Below are 13,594 nucleotides of genomic sequence, written 5' to 3'. Positions count from 1 at the left end.
CGACTCAAAGCGGCGAGTATCCTCCCTTCCCTTTGAACATTATTGACCATGGCATTTTACCCAATATTTCCCTAAGCTTACTGAAATCAGTGTTCTTGGCATGCAGAGTACATGTCTGACTATGTTCAGCCTCTTCTTTCCTCTGTATAATAAATATCAAGATGACATGGCCTATTACTTTCATCTCATTGACCAGGTCATCTCTGTTGGTTAGGATTAAAACCAAAATAGGTAATCCCTGTTTAGGGATCCAAGCTTGCATTGTGGTTCTTGATAGTTCTCCTTCTGTGTTGCATGCTCAGCCTCTCCTAGGTGGCATTACCCATGCCTTGACCTTCAGATACACCTTCTAAAAAAGCATCTTCCCTGATAAGGTGGAAGAGTACATATGTAAGCCTCAGGCTGTAGCACCTTCTCTTTCGACAGGGCAACCAGACCTTTGCTTGCATAGGTCTGCAGAACCTCTAGGAAGAAAAAAATGATATAGATGTGTGCAGATTGCTGAAACAGCACTATGAACTTACATGTTTCTCATTCTATGCACACAGCAGCAAATTTTTCCAGGCCTTTCCCTCAGGGTCAAAGCAGAGAGCCACCATGGTGCAGTGGTTTGAGCACTGGACTAGAATTTTGGAAGACAAGGTGTCAGTCTCTGTTCAGCCATACAGATTCTTCTTGGGCAGGCCCTGCTTTCTCAGCCTCAGAGGAAGGCAATGACAACCCTCCTCCAAACAAATCTTGCAAGGTAACAGTGGGATAAGTTCGCCTTAGAACTGCCATAAATTAAAAATAACTTAGAAAGTAAGATGGAAAAGGCTGATTAGAGTGAGAAGGCAGTAGGCTAGACCTTTTTCATCCCTTCCAATCCCAATACACCAGGGGTATGCAAACTTTTTAAACAGAGGGCCAGGTCACAGTCCCTCAAACTGTTGGAGGGCCAGATTATAATTTGAAAAAAATACAAATTAATTTCTATACACACTGCACATATCTTATTTGTAGTACAAAAACACTTTAAGACAATACAATAATTAAAATAAAGAACAATTTTAAACAAATATAAACTTATCAGTATTTCAATGGAAAGTGTGGGCCTGATTTGGCAGATGAGATAGGATTGTTGTTGTTGTTGTGTGCTTTCAAGTCATTTCAGACTTAGGTTGACCCTGAGTGAGGGCCGAGTAAATGACTTTGGAGGGCCGTATCTGGCCTCCGGGCCTTAGTTTGAGGACCTCTGCAATACACAATTTGTATAATCTAGAGATTTCCCATACTTGGGGAAAATATAACATGACAATAATATCATCAAAAGGAGAAAATGTCTATCCAGTCTAGTTATTGTGATATTTTTCTTTGGTTCAGTGATGGCTATAATGCTCTATGGTTATGGAAGATTCTGCATGATATTAACTAATGAACCAATTTGAATCTTTGCCATGTGTCTGTTGCTCCAGTTGGGATGTTTGGCATTGGGTTTTGACAATGGAAGAAGGGAGCTGTAAAGCGCCATCTGTACCAATCAATAGAACTCCCTGCAGACCAAAACACATTTTGACTGGTAGTTGAAACAGAAGGCAGGAGGCAACTGGAGAGGCACTGACAAGAGATTAGATTAGTTATCTCTTCACCCAGAGAACCTCTCATTTTAATGCAGTTAAGCTCTCTGAACCTTAGTAAAGAAATGAGACAGGGATTACACAGACTTAGTTTTCCACCTTCATGGTGAGAATTGTTCCGCTCCATCTGTGCTGCCGTATCTTTGACCTTGTATGTTACAGATGAGCTGTCCTAGAATTCCATGTTCCTTGAAACAGTTCAGTGGGCTAATGTGCTTGCAAACCCATAAACTGTCCCATCACATTTCACGACATAAAACATAATAGTCTGAAGATTAGAGAAACAAAATAAATACAACAAAATCTGTAAAAAATATGTGTATCATAAGGTGTTAGGAATTGTGGGAGTTGAAGTCCAAAACACCTGGAAGACTAAAGCTTGCCTATACCAGTTGGATACTGTTAGACAGATAGGAAATTGGAGTCACACTAAAAGCTTTAAAATGATATTACATTTACTTTGAAAACAGGACATTTAGTACATTTGTGTTAATTTGAGTTGATATTTATACATATATTACTCTATTCAAAACCTTTGCTGAATCAAAGTGAAATATCTCCTTTCCCCTGCCCTGTCTTGAGTTTGGGAGAAAAGGAAATTCCTGAGTTAATATTTGCAAATCTCATTTCTCTCACATTCATCCATGCATGGAAAGTGATGTTAAAAGGTAACGTTCAGAAAAGTGTTGGAAACAAAAAAAAAATGACTATAATTTTAAAACTCCAGCATCTTCACAAGAAGCTGACTTCTCCTTTCCCCTTAACCATAACTAATAAAATCATTATGTAGTGCTGAAATCTCCCACAGCAGGAATCACTGAGGTGTTGTGTGGTTTCTGGGCTGTATGACTGTGTTCTAGCAGCGTTTTCTCCTGCTGTTTCGCTTGCTTCTGAAGCTGACATCTTCAGAAGATCTGTGGTCCACAGATGTAGGTGAAACTTCAGGAGAAAATGCTGCTAGAACATGGCTATACAGCCCGGAAACCACACAATACTCCAAAATAATTATGAGAAATAAAAATAACAGAGAATTTTGTAACAGGTGTGTCTCTGAAGCTATCAGAACCCAGCTTGACTTTAATGAATTTTGCTGTTTTATATTCTCATATTTTATTTAATTGTGTTTTTATCTGGATTTATATATTTTACTAAGGCTTTTTATTTTAATTGTGTTTTTGTTATATTAATTGCTTTATTTTTATGTTTTGTGGGCATTTTGACCCATATGTAAGACATCCCGATGGTGGCAGGGTATAAGAATAAAGTTGTTGTTGTTGTTGTTATGTTGTCAGATAATCTGTCCCCCCCCCCCCCCCCCCCCAGTCATGACATTGCCTCAAGTACTGGAGATGCACTCACCTTCTGCACTGGATGGCACACCTGTGTTGTATGTGAAAATCCAGGGACACTGTCATTGCGAGGTTGTCTGGAAAGTTATGCTTCAACCAAGTTCTTTTTCTCTGAGTTTCAGTGTGATGGATTTACCACAAGAAAAAGTCCTGATGCCTTAACTGTTGCTTTCTTTGGGCGGCATCCATTGTCAATATTGCTGGCACTTCTAAATTCACATTTCACCAAGGCTTCCAGCGGGTTTCCATGCCTGAATATGGTTTTGAACCCTAGTCTCCATTAGTCAACTCTCAACCATTGCTCTCTGAATGGACCATTACTGGGAAAAAACAGAATGTGAGTTTGCATATACCCACATACCCATTGTGGTCTGATAGACCTCTCCATGTTTTCTAATTTTATCCGAACACAGTCATTTATTTGCAGACAATCCACTTTGAACTGAGATTGTAGGCAGAGTGCCAGAAGAAAAGGTTCATGTCCTCCTAAAGAAGTGCAAATACTTTTTATGTCTTTGCATACACACTTGACCAATGGAATATAGGCAGTCCCCATGTTACAACTAAGATAGGTTCTTTAGGTTTATTAAGAACAAAATGAATACTTTGTTTGTAGGTTGGAAAATGTATGTTTTTAAGTGTAACTCCAGCCACACACAAACACACACACACAAGTTTTGGATGCCATAGGGAAGCGTTAACACCACTGTGGTGTTTGTTTTGCTGTCTGTGTCCATGTTCAGAAGATTCCACCTCACTTTCTGTCTTTGTGATAATTGGATTTTGAGAAATTTGACTTGTGGAAATAAGGATTAGTGATAGAGCTTCAGTTGAGTCACGTTTTCCCCATAATAACTCTTTCGGAAGTGAATTTTGGTTCCAAGGGGTAGATTTCTCTCACTTCCTGTTGTCTCATCCCCGTTCTTAACTATCAGTCATTTGTAAGTCGATGTTTGTAACTCGGGGACTGCCTGTATAGTTCTTGTTTAGTTTTCATAATCTCTACCTTCCTTTCAAGAAAATGCTGTGTTGGCATAAGATAATCCTTGAAATAATTCATCGCAATGATGGTAAAGGCAAGCAGATGAAAGAGACCAAGTCAGCCAGAAATGAGTTAGCAGTAAGTCACATGCACTTGATTCAGAGATTAAAAGAGGTTCTATTTGGATTATATTCTTCAGAATTCCCAAATCAGTGTAATTAATAGATTTTGGAATTTTGGGAGTATCAGTTTAAAAAAGGAGCTTTCCCAAGCTGTGGTCTGGTTACAGTTGGGATACTATGTCCTGGCTTCTCCAATACAACTAGTCACCAGCTAATAAAGGGGAAGGCAAAGTTCATGTCAGGGACCTCTTCTATCTGGATTGACTTTCTGCAGTGTTAATTTAGATACTGTTTTGTTATGGTTTCATTAACTGGTATTATTTGTAAGCCTGTTGAGATGGCCTGCAAATCATCTTGGAAAGACCTGTGTGCAGGTACAGCTGTACCAGGAGCTCCAGTTTTGTTTGCTTTGCATTGAATGTTTGTTGTAGTCCTAAGTTTCAGGGACTCTGCAGATAGGCCCAGTGTGCGACAGCACAACCTGCATCCTGAAAGATGTAAAGTTGTCTCTCCACATTTGCAAGCTAAGCATTGCAGATTTAATGGTAAATACAAATTGCTATGTTTACTATCAGCTCCACTGCTATCCTACACCTGACTGGAAAAAAAGCCCTCTCTAGGTCATCCTGCACAAATCTATGGCCATTATACCCCAATGGTTATCATGGAGTTATGTTGAAGGTCCTACAGAAACCTAGAGAAGAGTTGTCTCAAGTAAAAAAAGCAGCAACAGTATTTGCAATTTTTTATTTACTGGTATATTTGCAGTTTTCCCACTTTTGTGGTACTCTATGCCTCTAATCCAAGCAAATGTGGCGGAACTACTGCACTTAACTGTAACAAACAAACGACCAGCTTCTCTAAAAGGTTCTTTGAAAACAACCACCCTTTTTCTGGGTGTACTGTGTAATTCTCCATGTCCTTCCTTTCTCTTTTTCCTTTTCTTCCTATTTTACAATGTTAGGGTCACTGGCTTTCTTTTACAGACATTTTATCCCATCTATTGGATGGTAAAAGCTAATTAGATTAGTACAGATTCTTTCAGCATTTAATCACAGGATTCTGTGAAGACAGAGGAGCATTAAAGTGGGTGTAAACCTTATTTAGTTTATCTTCAGCCTTTGACTAGATATCTTTTGGTAAGATATGAAAGAGAGAAAACTGAATATAATCCAAGAAAGAATATGTGTTACCCTAATAGGCTCACCAGTCTGTGGTTTATATAGAATTGACATTTAGTTGCAAAAAGCTGATTTTAAGAGCAGTTGGTACTGAATTTGTTCTTTCATAAGCATGCATTTATATTGATGAAATGTACTACAGTTATTCCCCCACATTTGCTGCTGTTAGGGGCACAGGAGCCCTGCAGAATTGGAAAAAGCACAAATAAAAATATATCTTCTTTTAACCTGAAGATAGCACTTTTTAGGGTTCTCAGGCATGACCCTATGGCCAGCTTCTGCTGAAGATTGGCCATGAACATTTCTCTAAGCATTTGTAGATCCTCTGGTGTGATTACCGGAAAATCTACAAATTCTTAGAGAAATTTTCATTTTAGGAATCTCTAGATCCTCCAGTGAATATTTATGGTCAACTTTTGGCAGAAGTTAACTGTAAAGGGTAAGATTGGGGGGGGGGGGGGTAGAGATTCACAGATGATCAGATCTGCACAAATTAAACTTGCAAATGTGGAGAGCTAACTGTAGTTTGGCTCTTAATTGGGAATAATCCAATTAAAAGAGGAGTAAAGTGCAGCCTGTGTCTACATGTGTTTCCCAGTACCCTCCAAGGATTAGGATTTTTCAAAAATAACTAGCCATGAGTGGTCCCCCAGTCCCCTCTGTGAGATGTGGGAGTACTATTGCCACATTTTTGGTCCCTTTGTACTCCGAAGGGACCAAAGTTTGGACCAATGTAGGCTCATGAGAGGCCTGCGTTTGAAAGAGGAAGTAATCAGGAAATGACTTTCTATTGTTAATGAAAACACAGACCTAGATGTACCAGGGATTGTCTAAAAAGCTGTCAGAAATGCCTCCCCATATCCTAAAAGGTCTTTGGGGGGGGGGGATTTCTTTATGTGATGGAGGTTTATGGTCCTCCAAGATCTCCTAAAGCTTCCACAGTTGCTCAGACTGATTTAAAACCATGGGGTGTATGCCAATCATGACCATCATATTATCTAGATTACTCAAAATTGGATCTAATCCACTAACTGCATGTTCTTCATTGCTTTGAATGCCAATGAGTGGTTGAACAATTTTGCCCCATGTTTTCAAGGATGTGACTATATGAATGCAAAGAGATTTTGTAGCATACTGATCCAGACCAAGCTGGCTGTCTCTGATGTCTATATGAAGTGAACAATTCCTAAATGCATTTTTCATATATTACTCATTTACATGTTATAATCAAAGACACTGTTAGAATTTACAATTGTCTTGATATTGAGCCAACTCTGGCAAGACCATTTCTCTTCCATCTCATGTTATTACACTGATGGATTGCATTCATAGTGCTGTCAGGAGAGATCTTGACCCGAGAATGACCCAAATTAGTTATTGAGAATTATGGATCCTTGTCTCATGATTATATCTGTATAGCTTCAAGCTGTAATTCAAGATTGTGTAAACTGTCTAGAACTGGAGGAGGAGAATATTTTTTATGTGAAACTCAGTTGTTTTGATAATATATTCTAGGCCTGGGTAACAACGGAAAAATTTGTTTCTAAAATCGATTTGTATTTGGGTTTTTTTTTTGTTTCGATATTTAAAATAATTACAAAATTTTCCTTTTAAAAAGTTCGATATTTACGAAATTTCGTAAATGGTAAAAAATTAACGAATCGATTTCCGAAACAATAACGAATCGATTCGTTAATGGCGGACGCGACCGCGAAATACGCTAAAAAACCTCCAAAACCTTCTGAAGCTTCCCTCTCCCTCTGTTGTTGACTGTTGGTGTGATATTATAATTTTTTTTCACTAATTAAACCATAAAACTGGCCCAGACATGCAGAAATAATAACGAAATGACCTCAAAACAATAACGAAACGAATACAATATCGAAATACGAAGCATTTACAAAACGTTTTTGAAAATTCGTTTTTTTAAATAATTGCTCCAGAATGGTTCGTTATCGTTTTGTAATTGAAAAAAATTAACGAATTATTAACGAATTACGAATTAACGAAACGAAACCGCCCAGCCCTAATATATTCCTCCAGTCATTAGTGACACTATCTACTAATAATTGACATTTCCCCCTAATGCACCATTGACAATTAATCTCAGTTGTGGTGTTATAAATACATACATCCTTTTCTTCCCTTCTTAACCAATCAATGCACATTTTGTATAAATCAGGAAAATATCTGGGTCCTTGAGTGTTTCTTTTTGTCTTAGCATCCTCAGATGTAGCATGAAGCCAGCACAGCACCAAAGAGAGCCCAATTAAAACATTTTCTTATCTTTGGTTGAAATGTCCATGATAAATGTAGATTTTATGGTTTTAATATTATCCATTGTTGACCTGTCTTCTCCTAACTGTAGAAGAGTTGAAAATTTGAAAATGTGCTCATTATTTGTCATTTTTCCTTTCTTCATGGCCATATTTCTAATTGGTTTCATTTCACATTCTTTTTCTGTATTTGATTAGTTTACATGTTCAATTTAATGATCCCACCAAAGCTGCTAAAAGCACAAATTAAAAGAAAATAGAGCTGAAACCCTAGTCATTCGCATAAAAAGCTGAAAACCAATTAAATAGGCAAATCTATTAAAACAGTGCTAATTTACAGCAATTTAATAACCTTTGGAAAATACAGTATTGGGAATTTAAATATAAGCTTCTACTCACATTTTAAAAAGACACTTCTGCAACAATCAGATAATAGACTTGGAACTGTGCCTGGAAACAGGAGGTGTTTGTGTATTTCCTGTAAAGTTTATGAATTTGAAATCCTGAAATTGATTTATTCCATTTTTCTCTGGCTGCTCATTCAACATGATAGACAATACTTTATTTCTTGAAACTATTGTCACGAGGAACATCCATAACTCAGTGGCAGTACACGTGCTTGGAGTGCTAAAGATTCAGGACGAATCTACACTGTAGAATTAATACAAGATGATTTCACTTTAATTGCCATGGCTCAATATCCTGTATGTATGTATTTATTTATTTGCAGTATTTATATTCTGCCCTTCTCACCCCGAAGGGGACTCAGGGCGGATAACAGAGCATATATATATGGCAAACATTCAATGCTGTTTTATACACAATCAAGACAGACAATTATACTTTGATAGAGGCATGTATATTGGCTTTTTCCCAACTTTGGCATCTTTGGAGGTTTTTGTGCTTCGTTCCAGCCACAGGGGGGTGCTGTTGCTCCATCTCCTTGCCAAAGAGCTTGTTTGTAACTTCATCCTTTTTGATCAAATTGCTGGCATTCCTTATGGGTGCCTCAGAATGCCTCCCACTTTTTAAAAGCTGTACCTAATTTATCTACTCACATATTGCTTTCAAAGTACTAGGTAAGCGGAAACTGGGCTAAAGACCAGGAGCTTACCCTGACCTGGGCTTTGAACTGGCAGCATTTTGACTGACAAGATTTACTGCAGCTTGGTGGTTTAACCTGCTGTGCTAAGTTTTCCAAGGTCTTTAACATTATCTCCCAAAGAGTGCTGGTGCCTTACCAAACTGCAATAATTCCTTGGCATTGAGCCATGGCAGTTAAAATTGTGTCAAACTGAATTAGTTCTACATTTCTTGTGTCTTTCTTTTTATCTTAACATTTGTTTGTGGACAGGCTTTTGAAAGAATATGGTAGCAACTTAAGTTTAATACTATTATTATTATGTTTATTTATACCCTGCTTTTTCTCTCTACAAGGCATACTTTACTTTATGTGTATCTTTGGAAATTTTAACTCTTGAAAGGCTCTAGTTTCACTGAGGTGGATTTTGAATGGATGATTTGAGTCTTCAGAAATGAATGAAATACAGTGAAGTAAACAATGGAAGCATTGTGAAGAGAAGTCTAATGATCTGCTTCTTAATGAGTTACAATTAAACAATAGTTACAATTGTTTGTAGCTGTTACTAGAGAACAATAGACAAATGGTAGAAATGTAATAGGCTCTGAAAAACTAATGGTTTCTGTAAGGATTTTTGTAAAGCAGATCCAACACTGCTTTAGCAACATTGGCATCCAGAATCTTATATGGATCTTTCACTATACTATCCTTTTAAATATATTTGTCACATGTCATTTGAAGTATTATTAGCTAGTTAAATACCTGAGATGTCTGGGAATGGAGAGTTTGTCAGTAGCACTGTATGTTATATATTGAGGTCCTTATCTTGGCTTTTAAAAAAATCTTTCAATGCACACAACCTGATTTTTGAATTTGTCTTATGTTGTGCATGTTGTACAAAGCAAATGTTTAGAAAGCTAGGTCAAGAAAGCTATAGTTTTGTACTCAACATTACATGAATGCAGGCATGGGCAAACTTTGGCTCTCCAGGTGTTTTGGACTTCAACTCCAAAACACCCGGAGGGCCAAAGTTTGCCCAAAGTTTGTGGGAGTTGAATTCCCAAGTTTGCCCAAGGTTTGTGGGAGATGACGTCCCAAGTTTGCCCAAAGTTTGTGGGAGTTGAATTCCCAAGTTTGCCCAAAGTTTGTGGGAGTTGAAGTCCAAAACATCTGGAGGGCCAAAGTTTGCCCATGTCTGCATTAATGCCATCTAAATTCCAATTTGATCTAGGTGATCCTGATGTTGTCTATTTCAGAGGTTCGGCAAAGAAAATTTCATAGCCAAAACACTATTGTAAAACAAACGCCACAGTTCAATACTTTGGAATTGCGGGAGTTGTAGTTTTACAAGATCTATAACCTCTGCAAAACAGTGCTGGTGCCTCACCAAACTATAGCTCCCATTTTTTTGTCGTGTCAGGAGTGACTGCAAGTCGCTTCTGGTGTGAGAGAATTGGCTGTCTGCAAGGACGTTGCCCAGGGGACGCCTGGATGATTTGATGTTTTTATCATCCTTGTGGGAGACTTCTCTCATGTCCCCGCATGAGGAGCTGTAGCTGATAGAGGAAGCTCATCCACCTCTCCCCGGATTCGAACCTGTGACCTGTCGGTCTTCAGTCGTGCCAGCACAGGGGTTTAACCCACTGTGCCACCGGGGGCACCTACAGTTCCCATGATTCTATAGCATTGAGCCATAGCAATCAAAATGTCAAACTGCATTAATTCTACAGTGCAGATGCACCCTAACATTCACCATGTATCATGAAGAATCAAATTCTCCACCAAATTAGTGTATATTGAAAACAAATTTACCCAGCACAGTCTTCTTACACTCATCTTCCTTAGTGTGAAACAAAGATGTCATTTTCACTTGTGTTATTTGAACAAATGAAACATCCTTTAGTTAAGAAACTTGAAGACTCTACCTTCAGTTCAGTCTATTCTGATCTTCTTCAGTTCCATATTCAGTTAAAATAGTTTCTGAATCCAATTACTTTGGCCTCTCCTCTCTACCTAATATTTTCCATGTTTTTGTTATTTTTATATTTGGTTCATAAGGACTCCGGAAAAGGAACATCAGCTCTTCTTCATCAGCTGAGTGTTTCTATTCAGTATGATACTTCAAGTAACCTTGCAACTGTTAATGGTCCAGGGTAGCCAACTCTCCCAAGAATTTTCAAGGAACATACTCTGCTCATTCCGTTGTTCATTTCATTTGGTTATGTATTTGTTTCATTTTATCTTGCATTATCTTCAGTGAGATCAATGTCGCATTCCTGGTTTCAGTTCAGTAGTACAAACAGTATCTTGAGACATTTTCTTTCTTATGACTAACATCACTAAATTGTTCTTCACAATCACATTTGTTTTCCTCCTTAATGTTGCAGGATACTTGTCGTTGATGCTGAGAAGACAGCCTCCTGACCATGAGTTACTGGAACCTGGATAAGAGAAGGTGTCTGCAGTATTGCAGGCACTTTTTGGTGGACAACAGTGTCTTTCATGGTAAGGTCCACGTGGTATCTCTTTCCATTTCTGTTGCCTCCCATTTCATGTTTACATATGAGCATGGAAGTAGTTACACAAACTAATTATACATTTCCATCTACAGAAATCTGAATTGTGCTGGATCTTGTTATATGAATTTATTGCCTACTGATTTGTTTTCGGTTTTGCTCAGTGAAATACAGAAATTAGGAGGAAATTAGGATGCCTTTGATTTTTGTGAATTCTCTTTGGTTAACACTTCTGGATTCAAATTATAAAAAAAAACAATTCCACCTAAACAATAGGAAAATTATTTAAACTGGGAGAACTATTTGACAGCTGGAAAATACTATGAAGGGTAGTGGACTCTCCTTTGGAAATTAAAAAAAGGGTTTTGATAGTTATCTCTGAGAAAAATATTATTTGTATTTTCTTGCATGATCGGGGGATGGAGTAGGTGACCCTTGAGATTCTTTCCACCTCTTTGATTTTTTGATTTTGCAACCAAAGTCTAGATCAGAATGTTATCTTTTGAATTTCATGATTCTCTGAATTCTGCATTGTTGTTCTTTTCCATTAACAAAAGTTCTAAAATGTATGTTGGAAACACAATCCATACAGTCTGTCTCAGAATTTTATATGTGAGATAAAATCTACATGTATGCATATATACAAACATTTTATAATAACATTTTAAGGGAAGTTAGGTAAAAACATATGTTCATAATTATTTACATACAGATTTGCATGCTAAAGTATATATCTTTTGGGAAAGCAGGTCATATGGATGTAAGACAGGATGGATTAAATACAATGACATAGTAAAGTGACATCTTTTGTATCAAATGGGAAAATCAAAGTAAATGTTTTTGAAAAAAGATATACATTATCTAATACTTTTGACAAAATACTTCCTTTGATTCCTTCTCATAGTATATGATTGTTCCTCTGAAAGTTTTGATGTATGTAGTGGTTTGACTGCTGGAGTAGAATTCTGGGCCTGATCACATTATGCAGTTATAGTACTGTTACTCCATTAATCCCACTAAGCCATGATTCCATCCTATGGAGCCTTGTAATTTGCAGTTTACCATTTTCAGTCAAAGCAATCGAATGCCTCGTGAAACTACAAATCACAGGATCCCATAGGATGTTAATATGTTAGTTAAACTGGAATAATAATTATATAGTATGAATGGGGATCTGCTAAGTCACATTTTTTCAGGATAAATGAAAGGCAGTGACAACTTTCTTTTAAAGAAAGCCCTTTGAGAGATTTTCCAAAGTTGGGATTGACCCTCAGGCATGTAAAAATGCCAGGAATGTAATTTGTGAATTAACCCAGAGGTACATTTTCATAAATTGCAGTGGAGTAGAATAATGGATCTAATAGAATACAGACAGTTTTAAGATGTGGTTGAAAAGTTTTGATCTTTGTAAGAAATAAAGGCTTTTGGATCCTGTTAAGAAAAGTCACATACTCTCAGCCCAAGAAAACACTGTGATAAGTTTGCTTTTAAATATTGTTAAGGTATAAACAGCTTGAGGGGCCACTGGTGGTGCAATGGGTTAACCCCTTGTGCTGGCAGAACTGCTGACCGAAAGGTTGATAGTTTAAATCTGGGTTGAGCTCCCATCTGTCAGCTTTAGCTTCTCATGTGAAGACATGAGAGAAGCCTTCCTCAGGATGGTAAAGCCAGGTGTTCCCTGGGCAACATCCCTGCAAACGGCCAATTTTGTCACACCAGAAATTTCTCAAGTTGCTCCTGACACAAGAGAGAGAGAGAGAGAAAATAAACAGCTTAGAGGCAAACAGCAACAACAAAGAGGATGACTTGTGTGCGGGTGTTGTACACTAGAGGGCAGCAAAGGATTTAAAATGAAGATATTTCATTTATTTCTGTCTTTCTAGCCCATCATGTTCAGCTGTAAGAAATTGTATACAGTGTAATTAGATTTCTCTGTTTTCACACATTATTAAACACAAGTCAGGCTCAATTTTGCAGCTGTCAAAATAACAATTAAAAAGGTGTGAAATGGCATCTCAGCACCTTGTTTTAACTGTTACAACTCACTTTTCCATGGATGGAGGACTCTGAAGGCCCCCTCCCTGTACCTCAAAGTTGCCCAAACTTTTTGCTGACTGTATGGCTGGCTGGGAATGCAGCCTTTCTCCCTTTGACTTAAAACAGGGCTGAGAAAAGTATGAAGAACCTGCAGGCTGTTTTTGGCAGCCCTTGACTGCTCCATACTCCTTGGACTCTCCTTGTCTAGGAAACAGCAGCTCACCCTTTTAAGGAGGTTGCAGTAACCCTTGCCACACTGTTTAACATCGGAAATACCTGATTTTTTAAAACTGGAGGTAGATTTCCAGATGTGTCCTTAACTTTTGGCAATTCTTGCAGACCCCAGAGGCAAACATTAACTGCAGTTTTTCTGTTTTAAAGCTAGAGGGGATTGTGTGCCACTCCTTTTCCACTGAGAAACATGATCTTAACCC

The 13,594-nt window shown here is 37.8% G+C and overlaps 1 protein-coding gene across 2 annotated transcripts in view; it reads left to right on the top strand.

Annotated features, from left to right (window-relative positions):
• Window positions 1-13,594, top strand: part of PLCH1 (phospholipase C eta 1) — a 155,037-nt gene that overhangs the window by 17,757 nt on the left and 123,686 nt on the right. For both annotated transcript variants that reach the window (XM_060767660.2, XM_060767657.2), the window contains exon 2: window positions 10,995-11,112. In XM_060767660.2, coding sequence (XP_060623643.2) covers window positions 11,034-11,112 — 79 coding nt within the window. In that variant the 5' untranslated portion in view covers window positions 10,995-11,033. The remainder of the gene's footprint in view (window positions 1-10,994; window positions 11,113-13,594) is intronic.

Source organism: Anolis sagrei, chromosome 3 (assembly GCF_037176765.1).
Source record: "Anolis sagrei isolate rAnoSag1 chromosome 3, rAnoSag1.mat, whole genome shotgun sequence".
Lineage (NCBI taxonomy): Eukaryota > Metazoa > Chordata > Lepidosauria > Squamata > Dactyloidae > Anolis > Anolis sagrei.
Note: the sequence above shows the minus strand (reverse complement) of the source record. Positions and strands in the feature narration are given on the sequence as shown.